This window comes from Strix uralensis, chromosome 13 (assembly GCF_047716275.1).
Source record: "Strix uralensis isolate ZFMK-TIS-50842 chromosome 13, bStrUra1, whole genome shotgun sequence".
In the NCBI taxonomy this organism is placed as follows: domain Eukaryota; kingdom Metazoa; phylum Chordata; class Aves; order Strigiformes; family Strigidae; genus Strix; species Strix uralensis.
The window spans coordinates 12,138,962-12,162,477 of NC_133984.1; the positions used below are offsets into that span (position 1 = coordinate 12,138,962).

A 23,516-nucleotide genomic window follows, 5' to 3' on the forward strand; every position below is an offset into this window, starting at 1 on the left:
CCTGCCGGCAGGGCGCAGTGTGGCGGGCGGCGGGCGCCTCTCTGCGCCGCGCCGGTGATCAGCGCGAAGTCGCCGGGAGACCGAGGCGCCGCCATGGAGCCGCCCGCCGCGGCCTGCGGCCTCCTTGTATCCAGCGGGACCTGCCCGGGGCCGGGGCTGGGTGGGAGGGGCCGGGCAGGCGGGTGGGGAGGAGAGCAGTCGGTGGCGGCCGTGGTTTCCTTAGCTGCGGCGCAGAGCGTTGCCGGCACGGAGGTGCGGGCTGGGCGGCGGGAGCCGTGCGTGCTCAGCCTGGGCCGGCGGGGCGGCCGCTACGGGTGAGTGCCGGGCCACGGCGGGGCGGGGGGCCGGGGCAGCTCGGGCCTGGGTCGCTCATCCCGGTAGCGGAATGCGAGGGGCCGGCGCGGCTCCGGTTGTCTGCCGGGGGCAGGCGCCGCCAGCCAGGCTGGTCTGGCCGCTTGTGCCGGTGAGTCAGGCTGGGACCGCCGCTGCGGGGGCTCGGGCCGTGCGGGTGCCTTGTCCTGGGAGGGCTCGTTTCTCTTCCACCGCCGCTGAGCCCCCGGGTCGCTAAGCCTGTACCGAGCTGGCCACCGCCGCTGGGGCTGTCTCGGGAAACTTAAAAGCTGCCGAGCGGCTGAGAGGGGCCGGGAGGCAGAGCGGGTGCTGGCGGCCGTGGCTTCCCCCGGCGTTCTCCCTGCGGCGAGGGAGACGGCGTCCTGGGAACAGGGAGAGGAGCTGCTTTCTAGTTGTGCGTTTCTGCTGTTCACTGCTCCTCGGAGTTTCTCCTCGGAGCCAGAGGCACTGGCCACCCTAACGCCTGTGGCAGTGAAAGTTGAGTGGCACTTACTTTCTCACCACATGCACCCACATCCTGTATGGCTCTTTTTTCCTTTTCTCTTTTCCTGTCTCAGTACTACAGCAGTAGAAATCAAACATTGTGTTCCTCTGTAAATACAGCTCTTTGATATATTATATCTAGTGACTATATTAACAATTGTCTATATATGAGGAGGGAGTTGTTTCTGTATTTTTACAAGCCTTTTCTCTATCTCCAGGATAGTTATCCAGTCACAGGAGAAAGAAAACTCTGATCCGGATTATATTCCCATCAACAGCCGCTTTAAATGCGTACAAGGTACTGACTGTCTGGACTGGGCTCTCCTGTGGTGGCAGGAATCCACTGCTGTTTATCGGCAAAACCTGAAGTTAGTGGTGCTTCTTGATCAGCCTCCTGAGCACCCATATAGTTTGAATGCTTCCCCGTGAAACTAAAACTCACAGTTTATGGAATCCTGCTTCTTCCTCATCTGAGTGGGTAGTCTTCCCGTGTCAGCATACAGTTGTGAGGAACTTGGCTGGTTCAGATGAGTGGTGAGCTTGGCATCATACAGAGCCAGCCTGTCCAGCACTTCTCTGCAGTGGCTGAAATTTGGTGTCTGCTGATGTCTGTCGGTCTTCTCTAGAATGACAAGAGTTGGGATCTTTAGTCTAATTCCTGTATGTTTAGATCAAAACTTCTGTAAGGTCTGCAAGCTGTCATGTCCAAACAGCCACCCATTAAATGGGAAAGAGCTTTAGGCCTTGTCTTGGAAGAACTTAAGTAGCAGTGTATGTGCCTGGGGCAAATGCTTGTTCAGGAATAAAAGCACCTTTTCCTGGATTAGTTTAAAACCTTCTATGTAATTCACTGTGGTTCTGCCCATCATTTTTGCTGTGTAGACCAAGCTCTGAAGTTCATTGTCAGGTTGGTCTTTCCCAAAGTAGCTATACTGATGTGGAACAAACCATGCAGGTGTGCAAGAACTCTGAATATGAGGAATCTCCCCTGTGACGCTTTGATTGTGGGAAATGACTGTCCAGCCTGTCCAGATACGACCATTCTATTTTCTGGAGCTGTTATTAATAGCACAGATATAAATTAAAGCTGTTTGTTCCTTTGTTAGAACTTTTGTGGCTAGTTGCAGGCAGCATGCTTTTTTGAGTACTCAGTTACTGAAGCATTCAGTGTGAACTCTCTTGATCCTGTTTTCCTCTTTTCCAGAGGCAGAAGAAACTCTACTGATTGATATAGCGACAAACAGTAAGTTTTATAACTGCAGTCATGTGGCTAAAGCTCCTTTCAGGAAACAGGCTGTCTGTTGGGCTCTGATGCATGCGTATTTTACATACCACTTCATAGTCTTCCTCCATACTTTGTGTTTGTCTTTTGATCAAGCAGGGATTGTAATTCCTGTAATGTTGTCTGGCTCTTCTAGACAGTCAGTTGTCATGACAGATGCAGTCTTAAATGCCCAGATTGAAGTACTGGCAATTGGTCAGACTTTAACTTCTTAAATCATTTCTCAAGGCCCTGCGTTGCACTCTGAACCATTCCCATCTCCCTGTGGTTTCTTTGACCTGTACTTGAGCCTAGGTTACTATCTGCTCTTTTCAGTGTTGACAGCGCTCTGTCTAGTCACCAATTCTGATTTCCCTTTCAAGAAATTTTTCTTACTACTCTTAGAGCTCTTCTCTGCAAGATCGCAGTAGGGAGAAGTATTCCTAAAACCAGGAAAATATGACTGCTGATACCCCAGGCTGGGGGGGGGGGATCTCAGAAGCACAGGGAAACCAGCTTAGGTGCAGGTTTCCAACGGAAACAATAGCTGGAAGTTGGCTTTCGTTGATGAGCTCAGAGGAGACCTAGAAAGCCTGGTCACTCTCGGGGCATAATATCTGTGAACCAGCCTTGACTGACTCTGTGAGTTTGTGTTTATCCCTGAAGCAGGCTGTAAGGTCCGGATACAAGGTGATGAGACAGCAGAGCGGCTCTTTGAAATACCTGATGAGGAGCGTTGCTTAGGATTCCTTTCAGAAGTGCAGAGCATTCAGGAAGGTAAGCAGAGCTATAGTTGTGTTTGTGAAATCCTCTGACTGCCAGCAGTTTCTGACCTTGCTGATTTTTTTTCCAGCACACCTGAAAGCTTCTCTTCCTGAACCAAAGGACTCAGCCATCTGGCATCAGGTGGAGAAGAACCTCCCAGGTCTATCGCAGGCCTCTTCTTCAGGTACCAAACTGTCACCTTTGTATGCTCTGTGTTCTGTACAGTAATGGGGCGCTCAGGGGTAGGGAGCTGTGTCTGACCCTGCACTCAGCAGTCTGGCCTCTGCCCCATTTCCTCACTTCATGTCATCCCACACAAAATCTTGGTCCTTGGGTTCTGTTGCTCTGGACTATTCATTCCTTCTTGAGTGCTGTCTTCTGCCTAGTGCTTTGGTTCGTGTGTGTTAAGCTCCCTCCTGCCTTGATTTGTGGTTAGTACCCCTTTCTCTCATTCCCCAAGTGATCAGAGTTCATATATTGCTATTATCATTTGCTTTTTCACTTTCCATGGAGTCATATTTTTTCCTTCTTGATTTGAGTTGTTTTAAATTGTTTCTCAGGCCATTGTGCTTGGTTTTTTCATTATAGGAGCTCTGGGGTTTGAGGATGACTTCAATGCTCTAAGCCTAGAAGAGAAAAGAAACATGCAAAACCACCAAACAGGATCTCGCCGGGAACCCCCACCTCCTCCTGTGCCTCAAAATAGGCAGTAAGTAACGTGGTGAATCTGTTCCCTTTTTTTCTTCTCTTCCTAGACAGCAGAACCGGTTTTAATTCTGTCTTGCTTCCTTCCTAGATTTCACCGAGAGAGAGAAGGTACATCAAGAGACCAGCCAAAAGTGACCAACACTATGCGCAAAATGTTTTTGCCCAGCACCCAGTCAGGACAGAGAGAAGGCCTCATCAAACATGTGCTTGCCAAGAGAGAGAAGGCATATGTCAACCTTCACAACTTCAGGTTAGAGCTGTGATGGAGGAACGGTGTGTGTAGAGGCAAAGCTGTTTGATCTCTTCTATGAACTCAAGTCTGGCCTGGGTTTGAAATCTGACAACTGCTGATATGTGGCCAGCTTGGGTAACTAAACAAGAATCGGTGCAGTCTGAAAGTCAGTAAGTGCCTGCGGTGCAGCTTCTCCTTTTGCATCTCTTGCCCTGTGTGTGTCAGATCTCTCGACCCTCAAGGAAGACTGAAGCAGCTGGGCAGAAGGAGGATAAAGGCAGTTGTTCCACCACACTGTCTTAGTCTTGCCCCACATGACATGATGTTGAAAGAGCCAGATGTTCTCTGGCCCCAGTGAAATATCTTTAGTTTTGTAGCATTTTGCAAAATCCCTGAGATGAGTGTCACTGAAAATGAGCCAAGCCTAAAAGAATTTTCAGTTACCCCATAGCTGGCATAGCCCTGCGCATGGACAAGCTCACTTGTTGTGTCTGCTCCCAGCCTGAATGCTGCTGTGCGTGCACTGCAGAGACTGGGCTGATGCGGTTGTTACTGTGTTTTCTAACAGTTCAGCTGCTTTTGTGTTGTAGATTTTTTGTGGGAACATGGAATGTGAACGGACAGTCTCCAGACAGCAGCTTGGAACCCTGGCTGGTGTGTGACACAGAGCCTCCAGACTTCTATTGCATTGGGTGAGTAGCAGTGACCTCGTATTTACTTACAGTGCTGGGTTTCTTGTTGCTCTTGCTTGGATACTGGTGGGCTGTATTTGTTTTAAGTTCTGTTATGTTCTCGGATGTTCCACAAAGCTGAGCTATGTCTCAGAAGAGCTGTCTGAGGATAAAGAGCCATTTGGATGAGACAGAGTATCGGGTTAAACGAGGCTAGTGTGACATAACAAAATAGATTTTCCTTGAGGCATCCACAGATGGTTGTCCTCCGCCTGAAGTAATACTTCTCAGAGAGATGGTTGCTGGAGTGTATTGCAGTAGGGTCTCAGAGGCAGTGTGGTGAAATTCTGCTGCTTTATTTAGCAAGTGGGAATAAGGAGCTTCTCTTCCAAGAAGAGCTGTTGCTAGAGGTTTCACATTGGACCTTCCTGTAGAAAAAGGGTGATCTGTAGAAGGGGTGGGATGTGCTAAGTTGGCTTGGTTTTTTAGGTTCCAGGAGCTGGACCTCAGCACAGAGGCTTTTTTCTACTTTGATTCTGCAAAGGAGCAAGAATGGCTGGCTGCTGTGGAGAAGTCCCTGCATCCTCAGGCTAAGTATAAGAAAGTGAGTTCTGCTCAGTGCTCTGGGATCTTGTCATAGAGTTGGCATGACTGGAAGGAAGAGAGAAGTGGACTCACTCTTTCCTCACCTGACCCAAAGAGCAGTGACTGGAGAAACCAAGGGTGTATACTTGGCATGTGTGTACCTGTGCATGTCTCAAGTATGCCACATTAAATCTGGAGAGTCTTTCTGCCCCACAGGTGTAGGGGGATATTGTACTTTGAAGCAGAAGTTTATAAAGATGGGGATCAAAATAACTTTATAAATTATGAGGTAGGTGTTAGGGAAGTAGGAATCATGGCAGTGGGTTCAAATTCTTTATCTGTGTTACCATCTCACCCTTGTACTGTAGAAGCAAGGCGTGTCATGAGTAAATGAAATGAATAGCTCCATGAAGAAATGGGATAGTTTATGAGGTGAAATCTTCCAGAGGTCGCTGTCTTGGGACAGAATTGCTTCAGTTGTGGCAGCAGGACTTTATTCTGGCTGGTTTAGAGCAAGCCGTTGTTTTTTATCTCTGCTGTAGCAAACCTTTCTCCTGTAGGTACCAGACCTAAATACATTAACTAGTTTCCCCTTCCTCCTTAGCCCATGTGCTCACTGTCACACCCCTGTCCTGCTTGCTTTGAGTTGAGCTCAGCAGCATGTGTTACAGGTCATCACAGCAGGGCAACAGAGCACCTCGCTGAACTGAGAGTCATCGAGAGGGAGCCAGGGGTCATGACCTGACCTGTGGAGAGGCTCATGTTCCCGTCCCTTTGCTTTACTTGAGTTTTAGGTGAATTTCTCCCACTCTTGTGAAAGGGAGAGAACAGGATATGACTGCAGGCAGGGGGAAGTGACTGAAATCGTAGATAAGACATGCGGTTGCATGCAAGTTCTACTCCTGCACAGTGGACTGAGTACTTGGGTTCTTCCATTTGAATTTTTTTATTTCAGCTTCTTCCCTCACTACATAGACTTAATCCCAACACATCTTAATGTTTCTATGCCTCTAAAGTGAGTGTGTAGACTGTGCCCAAGAAAATTAGGCCTTGTTGCTGTCTTTCAAAGTTGCGACCCCACTGTTTTGAAGGTGCTGGTAGGTCTGGGACTGCATTGGCTAGGGAATTCCCTAGGACTGGGAAATGCATTGGCTTAGTATGTGTAAAAGAATCAGCAGACCAGGGATCCTTGCTGGGACAGTGCACATAGGCACTGGGTTAACACCTGTGGTTGAACTCTTAGCTCCAGAAAGAGACTCTTTGCATTAGAGACTATTTTTCCAAGAAGCGAACGGTTAGTATAGCTCGGAGATCGCTGCCTTTTGATAGCCTGTGCATCAGGCACGGCTGCCTCAGGAAATAAGAACTTTTCTGTCCGTTCCTCTCTAGCGCATGTCACTGGCTCCGCTGTAGTTCTGTGTAAGCAAAGGTGAGCACTGACTCACAGCTGGACCTGCAGCCTCCAGTGACAGCCATAGCCAGCAGCTCTCTGTGACATGCATAACTAGAGCACTCGGTATCTTCCTCCAGTTGTTTTGCTGATTAGAGCACCACTTAGTGTAAAAGACTGAGACTTCATGAACAGATATGCTATGTGTTTATTAAGTTTCTGTTACCTCACAAGACAGGCCTGTTTGTAGGGAGGCACCAGAGTGGGGAATGTAGTGAGCTCAGCACAGCTGATGGTTACTGGGGCACGACAGGTTGTCCTCCAGAACCTTGCTTTGGGACTGGAGGTCCTTTGGGCGGTGTGGCAAACAGGGATTGAGTACAAAACTTGAGCCCATCAGGTGGAGCAGGCAAATCAGAATTGTGTTTCCACTGCCTTTCTGGGAGTTCAGAATCCCTTTTATTTTTGCAGGTGCAAATGGTCCGTCTAGTTGGAATGATGTTGCTTATATTTGCTAAGAAGGATCAGCTGAGCAATATCAGAGAGATCATGACGGAGTCTGTGGGCACAGGAATCATGGGAAAGATGGTGAGTCACCGAGGCCAATTTGTTGCTTCCGTGTATCTGTGCAAGAAACAGCACAGTCCGGTTTTGTTCCCCTGTCTGTGCCATCCCCATCTCCTCCCTGGTGCCTCACCTGCCACCTTCTCTAACAACTGCTGATACCTGCTCTCCCCAGGGCAACAAGGGTGGCGTGGCGGTGAGGTTCGTGTTCCACAACACAACCTTCTGTGTTGTCAATTCCCATCTCGCCGCTCACGTGGAGGACTTCGAGCGGCGAAATCAGGATTATAAGGATATTTGTGCTCGGATGAGTTTTGTAACCCCTGATGATAGTCTACCTCAGCTCAACATCATGAAACACGAGTAAGTTTATTTTTGCGGTTTTCCTTTTGAAGTGGTGTTGAATAATCCAAATCAAGTCAGAATCACAACAACAGGAGATTTCCTGCAGATAAATTTTCTGGCTTAATAATATAACTGAAAATGCTAAGGCCTCTGGTGTGCTCCTGCAGTCAAAGTAAGTGGTCACCTTCTCACTGTGGTGACTTGTGGAACCTGTCTCTAACGGTCCCTCCCCTGCATGTTGTTTAATACTTCTATTTCAGTAGGCACTGTCCCTGAGTCAGTGGCTGAACAATTTAGGGCTTGAAGAAACTGAGGGGGTTTTTTGTGGTGGGAAATGGGAGCCATGAGTAGGGGAAGAAAAGGGATAGTAGGATGGGCAGAGGCTATGCTGTTTAGGCTTTTTTGAGTAACAAATGCTTACAATTGCTGTTTCAGGTTATTTTTAAATGAATTGGATGATATGCAGGCAATTTTTTTTTAATTATTAATTTTTTAATTATTATTATTATGTTTAGTGAGGTCATGGTGCTGAATAATCCAAATCAAACTCAAACGTGTGTACAACAAAGCATATAAATTAAGTTTTCTTCAACCTGATACGAATGATTAATACTTCTGTAGTTAATATTTAAATCATTTAAATACCGAAAATAAAATGTAGAGCGGATTAGTACAGAAAAAACTTCAAATATTAGATTATCCTTGATAATCCACTAATGGAAATTTTGAGGTTTGACTATAAACAGGAAGAGCTTTGATACTAGAGAGGGGGTTAGATTTTAATCTTTAAATTAAACCTTTATGAAGTAAAGAATGAGTACCACAAATGTTTCTTTAGCTGCTGGTAATGAGAAAGCTGTAGGTATGTTTGAAAGCCCAGAGAGGAGCAGAGTAAGAGCAGGTGCTAGTGAGGTATGGCTGATGGGTGAGGTAGGATGACATTCTGGAGGTCATAAACTCAACAGGAACCTAACTCTACTTTTGCCAATTCTGCATCAGTCAGTCTTTGCTAGGTAGATGATACAGCAGTGGCCTGATCTGATTGAAAGAAAGGCAGAGGAAAATGAAGTGGTAAAACCGTGGTATTACACGAGGTGTGAGCACGCAGATACATGTGCATCAGCCTGCCTGACTGGTTGACAAGCAGGCTCTGCCTGTCATTGCCCTCTTCTGTACGCAAGAAAAGCCAGAATGCTATATGGATTTTGTGGAGCTTGAGAGGTTATGAAGCTTGGTGAGATACACTGGTTTCACTTCATTGGAGAGTTGGTGGTGTTCTCAGGCTTTTTTCAGGCTGAGGCAAACTCAAGTGTCTCCCGTTAAACTAAGTCTTCAATCCCATGTGAGATTCCAAAGGAGACGAACTTAGTACTGTAGTATCTGCTGCCACTAGAAATTTCTGCTGTCAGACTCGATCTTTCATCTCTCCTTTTGTCTTCCATGTGTCTCAACCTTAACCACCAGCAACCAACCATACATTCTCCTGCGTTCCTTCTTCCCTGTGTGGCCTGCAATACTAATTACTGGCTCTTCTTTTCCGTGTTTGTCTTTGTTTTCAGTGTTGTCATCTGGCTAGGAGACTTGAACTACAGGCTTTGTCTCCCTGATGCCAGTGAAGTGAAAAGTCTTATCAGTAAGAATGAGCTTCAGAAATTGCTGACATATGACCAGGTCAGTGAACTCCGCTTACGTTTGCTCCGTACTTGTGAGGTCATCTTGGTTTAAGATGTGCCCGTTCTTGGAAGGAGTTGGCAGATGCTCTGCGATAGGTGTCTGTAGACATAGATGCTAGACCCTAGCCAGAGCTCTGGGTGTCCTGCTGACATCAACCCCCTAAGCAAAAACAAATTGTACATTATACCGGGGTTGACTGGATGACTTGGGCAATTGCCGTAGAAGCGTCTTTGCGTCTCATTGGAAGGGGTCTCTCTTACGTACAAGCTACAAGCTAGAACATAGGAATTTGTAACAGCAACAAAAGCTGCGGTAATCAGTGTTCTGGAAGAGGTATTGATTTGGAGACCAGCGCTTGTAGCCAAGGCTCTCTGCTCAGCCAGTTTGACCTAAATTCTGTGCTGTAGGCTTCCCCGCTCAGCATTTCTTTGCAGCACACTAAAAACTGAGACAGCACCAGATGTGCCTTTAAGATGAAGGATTGTACCTGTGAAACATGAACGGAAATGGTGTAATATCATCTCTGACACACAATTTAACAGTAAATCTGATTGATTCTGTTCTGTAGCTCATTTCTGCTGTACTGTGGAACTTCATGCAGAAAACAACTGTAGCTTAGATTTTTGTGAGGAAAACAACTAGGAAATTTTTCAGAAGAGTAAATGAGAAAAGGAAGGTAGTGTAAGGTTGTCAGCCAAACACACTCCTGGAGGCTTTTGCTAAAATGACTGGCGGTGAAATATTAATGATGGTGATGCTTAAGCTTGAAAACTAATGAAGACATTTGCACAAGTGGAACAATTAATATTTCCCTTAACTATTGTTTTATGCTGTCTGCACGGTCTGGTAAGCAGCGCTGTGCAATTTATATTCAGTCTGTTTAGAAAACATTCAACTGATGTGTTGAATTTTTACCTTTGTTAAAGGTATAAGGCCTGAGAGGCAGCTTGGGGGATGTCTGGTGAATCCCATGGCCACAGGTTGCAATTGCTCTGCCTATAGATCTGCTCTCTGACACTATGCTGGGGGCGGTATTTGGGGTGGTTTGTTTTGTTTTGTTTTTTTAAAGTGTTCTTTTTCTGCTTTAGCTGAATATTCAGCGCACTCAGAAGAAAGCATTTGCAGATTTCACTGAGGGAGAGGTTAAATTTATCCCCACGTATAAATATGACTCTAAAACAGATCGCTGGGACTCCAGGTAAGTCGGCTGCCAATGGACTTGTTTACCTATGACGTAAAAAGCATTTTCTCACAAAACTTGATTTCCTGCTTCCTAGAGCTGGAAATACGTCTCAGTGTTATGGTGATGGCTGGAGTGCATGGACAAGTTTGTGCTCCTCCATTTCCCCTGCTTTCTGAAATAAGCAGACCCTGTATACGTTGACCAGGCATGTGCCTTAAACCTCAGTTGCTGCTGATTCCAATAGATAGAGGCGAGTAATGCATGAACTCACAGGTGACCCTGCACTGGAGGGTTTTTTCTGCTGCCAGGGACAGACAAACAGTATAAAAGGAATTGAAAAGATAAGGAAACACTCTGACTCATCCTGTCCCCTGACTTGCACACCCGCAGGGGTGGCTATGCTGCGATAGCAGTGGTTCCTGCTTGCTGATCTCTGCTTGGTGCCTCCCACAGACATTTATGCATCTGCTGCAGAAGCTTGCTCTAAATGGAGAAACTCCCAAGAAGGAGTTTCAAACCATACAGCGATTGGATTTTACTCTGCCTGTGTTTATGAATCAGCACAGTAGTTAATCTGGAGAAGGATAACCCAGGATTCAGAGTTCATAACATAATAGTAATAGCTGAGTAGACTTTCTGTAGTGGAAACAATAAGCGATGGATCAGACTGTAGTGGGCAGAAAGATCTGGCAGCAAAAGAAACTAGTGCAGCTTGGGTCACAGTACACATGGCTTCAGGCTGTGGAAACAGGCTTGTCTGAGGTTATCGTGTTTCCTGACACTGGAAAGGACGGGAATTTTAGCTACTGTGTAGGTAGGGGAAAGGGGAAGAGAGCAGGAGAAATAACGTAGCATTCAAGTTGAGGGAAGTGATAGGAGTCCATCCCATCACTGCTGATGCAGTCATTGACAGTGGGGGTGGAGGGAGCTGCCAGGCTGGGAAGAGGAACAGCTTGGATGGTTTATTAGGATTGTTGGATTTCCCTGGTAACCTGTTTTTCTTTGTAGTGGAAAGTGTCGTGTGCCAGCGTGGTGTGACCGAATCCTTTGGAGAGGAGGGAACATAAATCAGCTCCGGTACTGCAGTCATATGGGCCTGAAGACTAGTGACCACAAGCCAGTCAGCGCACTTTTCCGCATCGGGGTAACTTTTTTTATAAGCTAGGGTAGGATCACAATAATTGTCACGCATTCCTTCGGGAGGTGGTTATGTAGTCAAGGGCACCTCTGCTACTGCTGTTGCAAGAGGACGGAGTAAATAAAAATAAGGTGTGTCCACTGTGTGGGTGCACTGCTGTTGGGCAGCCCTGCCAGCCTCTGCTCCGCAAACAGCTCGGCAGCTGGGTGTTCCTGAGCAGTGCAGCTCATGAGCAGGGACACTGCTAAGCCACAGTAATGCAGGTGATTGCTGGAGTTTCCTCAAGCAGGTGTGGTCATGCAGTAAATAGAAAGGCATTCCCATCAACTGCTTTAATGATGCTGCTTAGCTTCTGGGGCATCTTGTACTAGAATGGGTGAGCTACTGTTTTCTCTCTTCCGCAAGGAGACGCAGCAGAAGCCTGCAGATAGTTGTGCCTGCTGTTGCAATGTTGCTTCTGATGCATTAAGAGAGCGTGTCACTGGTCCACACCTGAGTTTCTTTGGTGGTGAATGGCTGGCAGCAGATTTGTGTTTCCTAGCTTACTGAGTAGAGACAGTCCATGTCCATTTTTGCTACCTTCTGCTCCCTTAGTATCTCAAGTTTCCTTAAAGGAAAGCCTTTCTCCTCTTCTGGAGAATCACAAGTAATGCTGCAGGATGCCAATGCTGTCCTACAGAGATCACCCCCGGTAATGTCCCAGTAGTGTGATCAGTGGCCAGAAGGACCCTAGTAACATCTGTAGGGGTAAATTACACGTGAAGTTGCATATGCAGCTTGGAAGTGCATCCATGCGTGCAAATTCTCGTAGCCTTTCAGCTGCATGTAGCAAGTGCTTAGAGAAATATTTCACTTCTGCAGTTTGCTCATGATCAAAAGAGTTCCTGTGAAGCTGGTCAGAAACTTTGCCGGGTGTTTTCTGATCTTCCACAGGTAAAGGTCGTGGATGAGCAGAGGTATCGGAAGTTGTTTGAAGACATCGTTCGTATAATGGACAGAATGGAGAATGACTTTCTTCCTTCGCTGGAGCTAAGCAGGAGAGAAGTGAGGATGCAACCAGAGTTACTGTCCACTTCCCAAACACAGCAGCCTTAGAAGTGCTAGAACTACCTTTAAAGACTTCGATTCAGTAAACTGGATTATAGGAAATTGAACTTTGTCCATTATCTTATGATCAGGAGTTGGATTAGAAGGGACATCTTGTCTTGGCTTCTTGGCAGGCCTTCTGTTAGGAGTTCTGCATTGTGTGGGCACTTCTCAGTCATGGGCTGCCACTGCAGAGTCTGGGTGCCTAGCTGTGTGTCCCACTGTGGCCACTAATGTGATTTGTTGTTTTCTCTTTGCTCTGCAGTTTGAGTTTGAGAATGTGAAGTTCCGTCAGCTGCAGAAACAGAAGTTCCAGATCACCAATAACGGGCAGGTCACCTGTCACTTCTCCTTCATCCCAAAGCTCAACGATACCCACTACTGTAAGCCATGGCTTCGGGCTGAGCCTTGTGAAGGTTACTTGGAGCCGGGTGAGTTTTACCATGGTTTCTACAGTGTGTACTGGTGTAGACTGCCACCCCATCTCCCTTCAGTCCTTCCCACCTTTCTTGCCATCATCCTTGTCTGTTTGTCTTCTCAGTTTTGTGGCCTTTGTCCCTGCCACTGTATGCTTGTCCTTGTCATCCCTTTTGGAGAGTGTCTGTATGTTCTTGAGAGCTCCTGTCTGTTGCAGATGAGAGCACAGACATCTCCCTGGACGTATACGTCAGTAAGGACTCAGTAACTCTTCTGAACTCTGGCGAGGATAAAATTGAAGATATTCTTGTCCTTCACTTGGACCGAGGGAAGGACTATTTCCTTACTATCAGTGGGACCTACCTGCCCAGCTGCTTTGGCACTTCCCTGGAGGCCTTATGCCGAATGAGACGACCGATCCGAGAAGTTCCAGTCACCAAACTCATTGACCTGGTGAGTAACAGTGTTCTGGAGCAGCTCTCTTAACAGGGAGAGAGCATATTCCCTCTCTTTACTCCTAAAAGCAGGAGTAATACCTTCAGCTTGGGTCAGCTGTGCTGGCTCTGAGCTGATTTACTTTTTCCAGAGCTTGAGGTGCTCTTTTATTATTTCCCTCCACCACGACCAATGGCTTTTGACAGCCTGTACTTTATCTCCTCTTTCTGAGTAGGTTCTAAATATTGTTTGGTGAGCCACAAAAGTGATCCCAGCACCTTGTGTTTTGTGTTACTGTTGTGTTGGTGCTGGTAGGCTCAGCTGGGTGGCACTGGTGTGTCATAAGAGGTATGATTTGAAATGCTCTCCTCCAAGGTGCCTAGGCTGCTTCTGCGGTGACGGTCTCCAGGATCCTTTTCCTTCTGGATGCTTGTGGCATTCGCACTGCTCAGGGATAGGAACAAGCAGAAGCACAAGGACCAAGGAAAGGAGTTTGATGCTGTTAGGTGTACTGATGAGTACAGCTCAGCAAGTGGCCAATCTTGCAGCCTCTCTGGCCAGTTCCTCTCACACTGACCACAGTGAGCAAGCTCTTCTGCGATGCAGAGATAACAGTTCCTCTCCCCAAGCTTCTCTGGCCCCTAGCATCAATATTCATCCTTCTGAAGCCACTTGTGTGTGTGTGAGGGGGTGCAATTGTGCCCTAGTCACCTTTTGTCTTTTTGGTATCTCATGGCTGTTTCTGACACTAAGCCCCATTTGGGGATCTTAATTCTTGTTTTCAGCCTGTGTTCCTTCCTCTCTTCTGATGGCCTTTCCTGGCCTTGCTTCAGTGAGGTTTAGCAGTTCCTGAGTTTTAGTCTATTTACTAATTCTTGTTTAGCCAGAAAAGCCATTTCTTTTTTGTTCACCTGAAAGATTAGCCCAATTCTTCTAGTCTCCCTGACATGTGATACCTTTCCTCTTCTCATATCTCATAGTCTCATGCTCTCATCCTTACACGCATTTTATTTTTTTTGTCCAGTGAGGTGCTGCTTTTTCACATCTGTAGATTTGACAGCTTCCGCTTCCATCTGCTTACACTTCTTTCTCTTCCCTCTAGCAGTTGCACCACACCTCTTGCTGCGCCTTCCAGTTCCCACCTTTTGTGTCTACTTTTTTCAGAGGCCCAACATACAGAAAGGCTGGTTTTATAGCACAGTTTTGATTTTGTAATCACCAGATCAGACTAAGCAGAATCCAGGTGGCAAGATACAATGTTTGCCTTAATTCAAGAGGCTAATCCAGGCCTCAGGCTCCTCCTACTCTTCAGGATTTGATTGAAAGTCAGTCTTGTTCTAGGAGTGTGTTGAACTTGATCTGGAGCATTCTTTTAGTCTTGGTGGCGTTTCCACCTGCTTTTTCCTGCTCAGTGCTCAGCACTGACTTTTTGCTTGATATATAGGAACTTGGGCCTAGACTCTTAGCTTCTGCCTTCAGACACACACTATTGCTTCTCTAAGAGTACTTTGAGGCTGCTTCTGCTTCCTTTACCTATAGGTTTTCTCCTTCTGTTATTCAGTGAAACACATAGAAATACAGGGGCAAAACCATCGGAGAAGAGCACCCTGTCCTAGTATCTGCAGCAAAGAAACAGTGTCTCGTGTCAGTGAGGTCAGTGTGTCTGCAGTACTTCAATCAGAACATGTTAAGCAAACTCAAGGCCCAAAGCAAAATTTAGTTGCTTAGATTGTAAAGCTACTGTCATGTTAGAGCTATTTTAGGTCTTTTGGTTTTGATCATACCTGTGAGTTGAGAAATTCTTGGAGACAGGACAAACCGGGCACTTTCAGCAAGGGAGCGTGGTGCACGTGCTAACCACTCTGCAGCCCAGAGGTGTTTTGGTCCAGTTATGTGTCTTTAGGTGATGTTTAGACTGTGTGAGAGGAAGGCACTGTGTTTGTGTATTAAGAACCATTTTCCCTCCTGCACTTCTGTAGCGTTAGGGCTTGTCATTCACTGCATCAAACATTTTTCTCAGCCTGCCTAGACCGTATCTGTTGTCTTCAGGATCTGGAGAATGCAGGTCAGGAAGGGTCCGAGAAGCAGTTTGATGCAGGATAGCAAAGTGTAGGTGGGAGCTTGTTTGGAAGTGGCTCTTCTAGTTCTCCTGGAAGAAGCTGCTGACACTTGAGCATCTTGCTTTTGGGATTTCAGTATTAGTGTCTCATCCTATTTTTTTCTTGGGATCTTACTGTGGGCTTTATAAAGCCTCTTGAAGAATCTGTCGGGAGCAGGTTAGTCTCACGGATCTAATCGTGCTGAACACTACAGGAAGAGAGGTGAACAGCAGGGCAAGCAGTCAGGTAGGTGGTGGTGAGACTGTTGAGATGACTCACCCAGTTATGAAACGAGCCTCTCTCCTGTGCGGCGTGGCTATCTGGCATCCCAAACCTGTGACTGCAGTCCCTCCCCCTGTGCCTTGGAAGAAAAACCTGCGCCAGCTCGTGTTTGGAGCAAGCTGTTCTCTGCAAGAGGCCGGTCTGTTGTGGCTGTGTTAAAACTCAGTGAGCCTCCCAAGGAAGCAGGCGCTGCAGAAGGCGCAGGGGAGCCCGAGGTGCTGCTCCCTCCCAGGCATGGCTGCTGCAGCTCTGCTTCCAGCTCAGCCCTTGAACACGCTTTAGTGCTTCCACCCTGAAAGGTCAATCCGCCAAAACTCAGCTTGGGCAACCTGCTGCTGTTTCCTCCTGCAGACTCCGCTGAAGAGTGTCTTACGCTGCCAGCCTGCACTGTGCTGGTTTCAGGATCACCTGAGGGACTGGACATGCAGCCTGGAGGGGGCTTTGGCATGCTCCTCCTTGCAGTGTGTTAATGCTATTAGGTTGAGACAGATGAGCAGCCTGGGGTTTTGAGCACAAACACTCATTTCCCTGACTATACACAAAGCTGCTTAGGGGGCCTGTTAGCTCCGCAGCTGCCACACACTCAGAAGTACAGATTTAGCCTAGTGAATGTTTTATCTCTGGCCTGGTCACAAGGGCAGATGGCTGAAATAATACCAGGATATTTATTTCTGACTGAGAAGACTCAAGAAGGGGAGCTTTTTCCTGGCGGACACCTCTCATCTGCCTGTGGCCTGACTGTTGGCTAGATAGTGAACAGTGCTGCAGCAAGGCCCCTTTGAGGAGTTTGTGGAAATCCTGACAAGGTTGTGTATCATGTGAGCAGGATTTTTGCTAATTGGCAGGCAAATCTCTCACCGCAGGTTTAACTTTGGCCATGTCAGCAAAAATGTGTGAAGGACCTGGCATTCAGTGGGTTCTTGTAATGCAAATTAGGTTTCTGCTTAATCTGAGGGTGCATTCTCTCTCTTAACGATACTTTTTCCTCTTCTCTCTTTCCCACTGCTCTCAGGGAGAAGACAGCTTCTTAGAGAAGGTAATGCAAGAAATTGCTGGGGAAGTCTGCTTCTCAATGTCTTGTTTGTAATGAACCAGAGAGTTTTCCCCTTGTTTTCTGCTGAAGAGGGAAGGGGAGGTGGGTGCGGAGGGAGCACTTGTTCCAGCAAAGCCTCTTAGCACAGCTGTGGGCTAGATGAGAACATGTAGGAGCACAAAGTGACCCTGTAGCCAAGATGGGGCCAGCCCAACTGAGCTGCTTAAAGCTCACCAAATTTGCTTTGGGGGAAAAAAATACTCTCCTGATCCTTCCAACAATGATAGATATTTCCAGAAAAGATTGGCAACATTTGACATATCTGAATTAGCTCTAACTGTACACAGAAGGTGGGGTTCACCACAGCATCCTCTTCAGACATGTGTGAAGAGGGCTGAATTAGAAAACTTGAAGTCTTGTGCTCTTTCTAGCTTGTGTCCTTATGGAGGCCAAGGGAGGGCCTCTCATAGGAGACAGATGTTTCTCTGCTTCCTCGAGCAGCAGAGCTTGGGCTGCCAGCTCATAGCCACCTGCCTGAGCAGGATTGCTGCTTTACTTTGCACCTGTGCTCTGCACTGGAGGCCAAGCGAGTCAAATCTTTTCATTCGAAGAGCAAGTGGGAGATGCTGGGGTGTATGTGGCAGCGTTGTTGCTGCTTTCCCTGTGCCAGCTCAGACGTTTGGTAACTTGTTTTTGCTGGCTCTGTGTGGACTTCCCAGGCTGGGTGACTTGGCCCTCTCCGGGCTGTCAGTGCCGCAACAGGGTAAAACAAGAGAGGGAATGGGTGTCCCCTCCCAAGAGGGGACTGAATTCGGGTGTTAAACCAGATCCAGCTCCCAGACTCCTCCCTAGCAGAGGGGAAGGGAGGAGTTTGGTGTGCCTGCCTTCTGGGAACAGCCTTTTACAGAGCATCTTCATCTTCCTTCCCGCGGAGAGGACACGGACGTGCCTTCCCGTCCTCGCACACGGCAGGAGAGGGCGCTCGGTGCCTGGCCAGCGCACAAGGAAAACCGAGAGCCCAGCACCGCCTCCTCCTCCTCCTCCACTGCCTTGAGGAGCTCCGAGCTTTCTCTTCCTCCTCTGCTCTAAGCGGCTGGGGTCTCCTGCCTTGGGGGTCTCCACAGCTCTCCAAGTCGTGCCAAGGGCAGCCTGGCAGAGTCGAGCGCTGCTCTGGCACTCGGTTCCAGTGCTGCAATGCCCTGGCGTGGGGATCTTCTGTTGAAGAGCCTTTAGCTCTCAAAGAGGGTCTACAGCTCTCACTTTTTCCCTCTTAGACGAAAGTTGTAACGTGCTTGCCTAACATACTGCTTCCAAACCTTCCCTGTGTGCTTGGATGAGTGAGGCAGATGTGTAGCCGTGACCCAGTGTCTGCTAGCTGGGGAAAATATAGTGGTGTGGGGGGCAAAGCAAAGCTATATTGTGCTGTGTGGCAAGTGTGGGTATTGCCCGTGCTGGTGGGGCTCGTGCCAACCTGAGGCGTCACTGGGTGCACTGGAGGAAGCCGAACCCAGCCCCGGCTGGCTGTGAGTGACTGTGTGTGCTGCAGAGGGACAGCGATTACAGTTGTCACGTAAGGTGACAGCTGAAATGCAGCGCTTTGCGTTTGGCTTGTGGCGCTCCTCTCTGCTGGTGTCCTTGGGTTGTGTTCCTGCTTGTGCCTGTCTCTTCTGGGTGCTTCTGCTGAATGTGCTTCAGGAGAGCTGTGCATGGCTTCCTCTTCGGGAGCACACAGGAACGTGAGCGATCGTAAAGTGAGAGTAAAATCAAGCAAAAAACATTGATCCTGTTAAAGATTGGTGTGATGGAGATTTCTGAGCAGCTGAGCTCGTCAGCTGCTTTGCATGAGTAAGCGGGAAAATGTGACAGTGGTGTCAGGGTAGTCTGTGTTCAGCAGAGACCTATCCTTAGGAAAATCAGGAAAAAAACTTTAGAAAACTGGACTGTTTTAGAGGCTGGAGGGACAGACATGGTCAGACCACACAAGAGTCAGGAGAGGCATGTCCTTGATTCTGCATCCAGAGGAGATCAGCTGGATGAGCGAGGCGTGGTGGCTGGATTTAACCTACAGTTTGTAAGCTAATGCAGCAGAAGGACTCATTATGCTCCAGTCCTCCAGCATTGGGTGCAGGGTGGGAGTTGTGATTTGGACAGGCCATCTTGGACAGCACGAGACCCATCCTGTGGGAGCTGGTGTGGCTGGGGGAGCTCCTCTGAGGTGTGGCTGAGACTGTCTTCTGCAGTTTCATGGTGGACCAGGCAGGTTGTTCTGTGGGGCAGCAGGAGGGAGTGGAACTGGGACCCACAGAGTGATGGCTCTGTGCTGTAAAAGCAAGTAAAGGCCAGATGAGTCCTGGGTCCTGCTTCTTCCCCTCTCCAGGCTTTCTTTACCAAGGCCCTTCCAGAGGGACTGAGGTTTCCCTGAAACCTTGTGTGCTCTTTGTCACCAGGAGAAATCCGTTCTGCAGATGGGCTCCCTGGACAGTGAGGAGGCGAGTGGGATGCCGCTGCAAGTGCCAAAGGAGATCTGGCTCTTGGTGGACCACTTGTTCAAGCATGCCTGCCACCAGGTGAGGGAGAGGGCCTCTTCGGTGCTGGGGAGCTCTGAGAGCTTGGTCACCTGATTCATCACTAGCACCTGGAGATCAAATCTGGTTTGGTTTTTATAGGGCAGGGCTTTTCCCCTGTGCTTAAGGCTGGGGGTACAGCTTTCACCCTGCTGTCACTATGTGCCTCGTCCTTTTTGAGGAAGGTGACTTTGTCCATCCCTGTGCTTTTTTTGGCAGGAGGATCTGTTCCAGACTCCAGGCATGCAAGAAGAGTTGGAGCAGATCATTGACTGCCTGGACACCAATATCCCCGAGACAATCCGTATCCTTGCTACACCTGACTTCCCCAGGAGCCTGCTGGATCTCAGCTCTGCTGGGAGAGCTCCCTCTCAGGAGAGCTTATCTGTGATCTTTAGCTGGCAGGGTCCCTACTGGGAGGTTGGCTCCCCTCTGTCCCCCCAGAGATAACCTCTCCTGAAGCTGAACATGTGCTGGCTAAAGCAGCTACGGGGCCAGAGCTCTGGAAGCCTCTGCCAGGCTGTGCCAAGTGCAGGAGCTGATGAGGGTGGACACCAGGGAGCATTGCCTGGAGAAGGGGCTAATGGAGCAGACGACTTCTGTGGGGCCAGAGGGTGGGCAAACGCAGTGCCGGGTGGATGGAACAGCATTTTCCATGGATGGGGGACCACAGAGGAGGAGCAGGGCTTTGGTTTCAGGGAGTGGTTAGGCAGGCAGAGAAATTGCAAGACCTGTAAAGAGGAAGCAGGGACTAAGCAACTGGGAAGGAGGAGAGGCAGTAGTGGACTGCGGGGGGAGGTGGCCCACGTGCTCATCATGCCCCTTGATGCCCACCGGTCCAGCGGGCAGTAACCACTCTGTGGCCGAAGCACTCCTCATCTTCCTGGAGGCTCTGCCAGAGCCAGTGATCTGCTACGAGCTGTATCAGCGGTGCCTCGACTGGTCGCACAACAGCCGGCTGTGCCGACAGGTATGGTGCTGCCTCTGCCTCTGAGCGCTTGCTGCAGGTGCAGGCAGCTCTCCCTGCTGCTGGGAGTTCTGCCTTGACCCTGCGGCTTGCTGGGTCCCACTCCCTTCCCATGAGCTGGTGAGGGGCTTTGGGAACAGGCACTTGGAGGGTCTTTGCCGTGGGCAGGATGACCTGGGTGCTCTGGCAGAGCTTTCCTGCCCCAGGGTTGACACTGCAGTGTCTCCCAGCAGTCCTGGTGGCTTCCAAAAGTGTCACCCTGAGCACATGGGGAAGAGCAGCCCTGGGGAGTGGAAGAGCCTCTACTGGTCCTGAGGGCTTAAGCACCTGCTCAGAGCTGCAGTTCTATGCTTCTCTTAAGGACCAGGACTGAGTGGCTCTTGAAAATAGCTGGTGGGGCAGCAAGCAAGGCCAGGCATGTCCTTGGGCAGAGGAAGAGGTTTCTGGGGTACACTTTCAGTACTGGTGTCAGGAAACATTGTGTTGGTCTTCGTGCTGCCACGGGGGTGAGAGCTGGGAAGGGGCGGGAAGCAGCCCCAGGGCAGCGGTAGTTTTTCCTTGGTGCTGCAGTTATCCTAGAGGCAGCGTTGCCAGGAGCCAAAGCCCATGAGTGCAGTCAGCACTGGACTACAGCTTGTGGCTTGTTGCTTGCTTTCTGGGCCTGTGGCTCGCACCCGTAGTCACGCAGTGACCTCAAGGCAGCAGAGGGGTAAGGCTGCCCGCCCGGAGTCCGGAGTCCCACAGCCTGGAGTCCAGGCTGCAGCGGTGTGAGCTGGGGGAGCTTCCTGTCTGTTTTCTTTGCAGGTGATTTTTCAGCTGCCTCGTTGCCATCGCAGCGTGTTTCGGTACCTAATGTCATTCCTCCGAGAGCTGCTCAGATACTCGGAAGACAACAACGTCAGTGTCGCCATGATCGGTAAGTGTGTCGCTTCTCCGCTCCGCGCCTGCTGCCCTCACTGAAACATAACCCCTGCCTGGCGCCTTTCAAGGTCTCCAGTCCTGACCAATAACTAATTTTGCCTACCTCTGCAGCCGCCTTGTTCTCCAGCCTACTCCTGCGCCCTCCACCCAATCTGATGGCAAAGCAGACTCAGCAGGACCGCCAGCGTGCCATCAACTTCCTCTACAGCTTCCTGCTTGCTGGGGATGAGGAGTGACTCCTGCCCTGTGCCAAAGCTGAGGCCTGTGCCCCCAGCCTTCTGCTGAGGCCGGGCCTCTGACAGCTCCAGAAGGGTAAAAGGCTCTAAGCTACTCCAAGTGCCGTGTTTACAGTTGGAAGGGACGTGTTCCCCTCTCCTTCCCACTGCTGTACCCTACGCTGCAGAGGACCTGCACACTCATTGCACTGCCATCCACGACAGGAGCCTCCTGCTTTCTCCCTGGGAGCTGGGTGGATCTGTTGATACCCAAGCACTGTGCCAGCAGCCTGATCGTCCCATGGCAGTGTCACCAGTTGCCCAAGTCATGCTTCTCTCTCCTTTTCACCCCCTCTCCCTGGAGCCATTGCGGGGAAGGGTGTAGACTGCCGGTACTCTTGGAGGGCTGTGGCACAGCTGGGTGGTGCTTGGCCTCCACGCTGTGTCCCTGCGGGCACAAGGCGTGCAATCTGGTGTGTACTGACTGTACCGGTGAGAGCCCCGCGCTGGTGTTGGGCACGTGTCACCCTCTGCCACCTCTGCAGCAGACCAAGCCACCCCTGATGCCCCATCACCGTGTGTGAAAGCCGGACTGTGGCTGTCCCAGGAAGGTTATCTGGACATTTGGCCTCTTTCCTTCAGCAGGGCCTTAACCCCTTCTCCTCCCAGCACACAGGTGTCTCCCTGCAGTCCCAGCCTTCTGCCACTGTCACCTGGGCCTTGCTCTCCTCTCTCCCTTCCCCTGTGCCCCAACTTCCCTCTGGGACACAGGGGATGGTGGGTGACTTGGAGGGGTGACTGGGGCAGGGCCGTGAGCTGCGCTCTGCTTCTCCAGGGCTGTCCCCGTGTGTGACACAGAGCAGGACACAGCTCCTCTCCCTTCTTTGCAGAGCCTCTCCCACCCTTGCAGAGCCATGGGGGGCATTGGATGCTGTCCTTCCCCTCCTCCCCAAGGGGCTACCCAAGGGTGCAGGCTGGGGGGTGGGAAATGAGCCGGAAATCCACCTCAAGGCCCCGAGGAGCTGCTGGTGGGCATGTGGGGGGTGTTGTGCCAGGGGGCACACGCAGCTGGGGAGGGTGCAAGAGGGAGGCCTGTCCCACTGAAACACTAAGCAGAGCCCTGCTTGCTCGGGCCAGGGGCTGTGTGGCCTTGGCTGTGGGAGGCTACTGCCAGAGATGGGGGGGGCTGTGGTCCCAGAGACCCCTGGAGCCTGTGCTCAGCCCACAGGGGTCTGTGTGGCTTCATGGACCCTGTGCACTGGCGGAGCTGCTGGGGGCTCCCCTACCTTGTGGCTCTTTTTTTTTTTTTTTTTTTTTTTCCTCTTTTCTTTAAAATTTTTAAATTACATAATTTATTGGGAAAGTGTTCGTTCCAAATAAACCTCCGTTCTGCAAGGTTTTGCGGGGCTGCACTGGGTGCTTACACTGAGCCTGCCATCCCTCACGTAGCTCCGCGCCGTGCGGCCTGGGGGTGGCTGCTGCTGGACCGCAGCATCCCGTGACGCAGAGCTGCGGCTCGGCTCTGCCGTCCTCCCTTCCCGGGGCTCTGTCTGAGCCGCTGGAGTCTTCCCAAGGCAGCCGAGTCCTTTCTCAGGCTCTCCCACCACCCCGGCAGCATGCCAGGCAGAGCTGGGGGACAGCGGTAGAGGTTCCCATCCTCCTGGTTCCTGCTGGTTTAGCTCCTGCTCCTGGGCAGCAGCTTGTAGCCTCCTGACACGCAGGCAACGTGGAGCCCAGCGCCGGTTGCCTGTTTGGCGCCGTGGCCTGGCACACGCCACGCCGGGGACGGTGCCGCCGGCAGAGTCGGCACGGAGCAGGGCCGGGGAGGGTGGGCGCAGCAGGGTGTTGGTGCCAGCACGTGGCACAGCTTTTGCGGCGATGCCTGTGGACCTCGGGTCCCTCCGGCCCCGCTGGCTCGGCATCTGGAGCAGCAGTGGAGAAAGCTAGTGCGTCCTGCTGCAGGAAACGGCCGCTGGTGTCATCTCCATCTGCTTCCTGCCGGCTCCTTGAGAGCAGGGCTGTGCCCAGGCAGCTGCTCCCAGCACCGTCACGGAGGGGACCGGCGCAAGGTGCCGGCATTGTTCCCGCGGCCACCACATTCCTGCCACTGCCGGCGGAAATGCCGGAGCGAGCTCGAAGCCCTGCTG

General features: G+C 50.2%; 1 protein-coding gene across 2 annotated transcripts; it reads left to right on the top strand.

The window, feature by feature from the left end:
• The first annotated feature begins 39 nt into the window (after positions 1 to 39).
• OCRL (OCRL inositol polyphosphate-5-phosphatase) lies at positions 40 to 22,781 on the top strand. 2 transcript variants are annotated; one of them, XM_074883007.1, is made up of 24 exons: positions 40 to 126; positions 235 to 314; positions 1,053 to 1,132; positions 2,039 to 2,077; positions 2,762 to 2,872; positions 2,949 to 3,044; positions 3,449 to 3,569; positions 3,657 to 3,818; positions 4,391 to 4,492; positions 4,961 to 5,075; positions 6,918 to 7,034; positions 7,186 to 7,373; positions 8,915 to 9,026; positions 10,118 to 10,227; positions 11,221 to 11,356; positions 12,284 to 12,394; positions 12,702 to 12,867; positions 13,071 to 13,306; positions 16,682 to 16,705; positions 19,150 to 19,269; positions 19,486 to 19,570; positions 20,109 to 20,236; positions 21,038 to 21,149; positions 21,266 to 22,781. In XM_074883007.1, the coding sequence occupies exons 1-24, from the start codon at positions 94 to 96 to the stop codon at positions 21,388 to 21,390; spliced, it is 2,709 nt and encodes a 902-aa protein (XP_074739108.1). In that variant the 5' UTR covers positions 40 to 93; the 3' UTR covers positions 21,391 to 22,781. The 2 variants fall into 2 exon arrangements, with proteins under 2 accessions (XP_074739108.1, XP_074739109.1); XM_074883008.1 differs by lacking the exon at positions 16,682 to 16,705.
• Positions 22,782 to 23,516: the final 735 nt, after the last annotated feature.

Excerpts from the sequence above, each read along its gene's own strand:
- OCRL (XM_074883007.1), top strand. The coding sequence starts at position 94 with ATGGAGCCGCCCGCCGCGGCCTGCGGCCTCCTT. Across the intron at positions 3,045-3,448 it reads ATCGCAGGCCTCTTCTTCAG|GAGCTCTGGGGTTTGAGGAT; the intron begins GTACCAAACTGT and ends TTTTCATTATAG. Across the intron at positions 20,237-21,037 it reads ACAGCCGGCTGTGCCGACAG|GTGATTTTTCAGCTGCCTCG; the intron begins GTATGGTGCTGC and ends TTTTCTTTGCAG.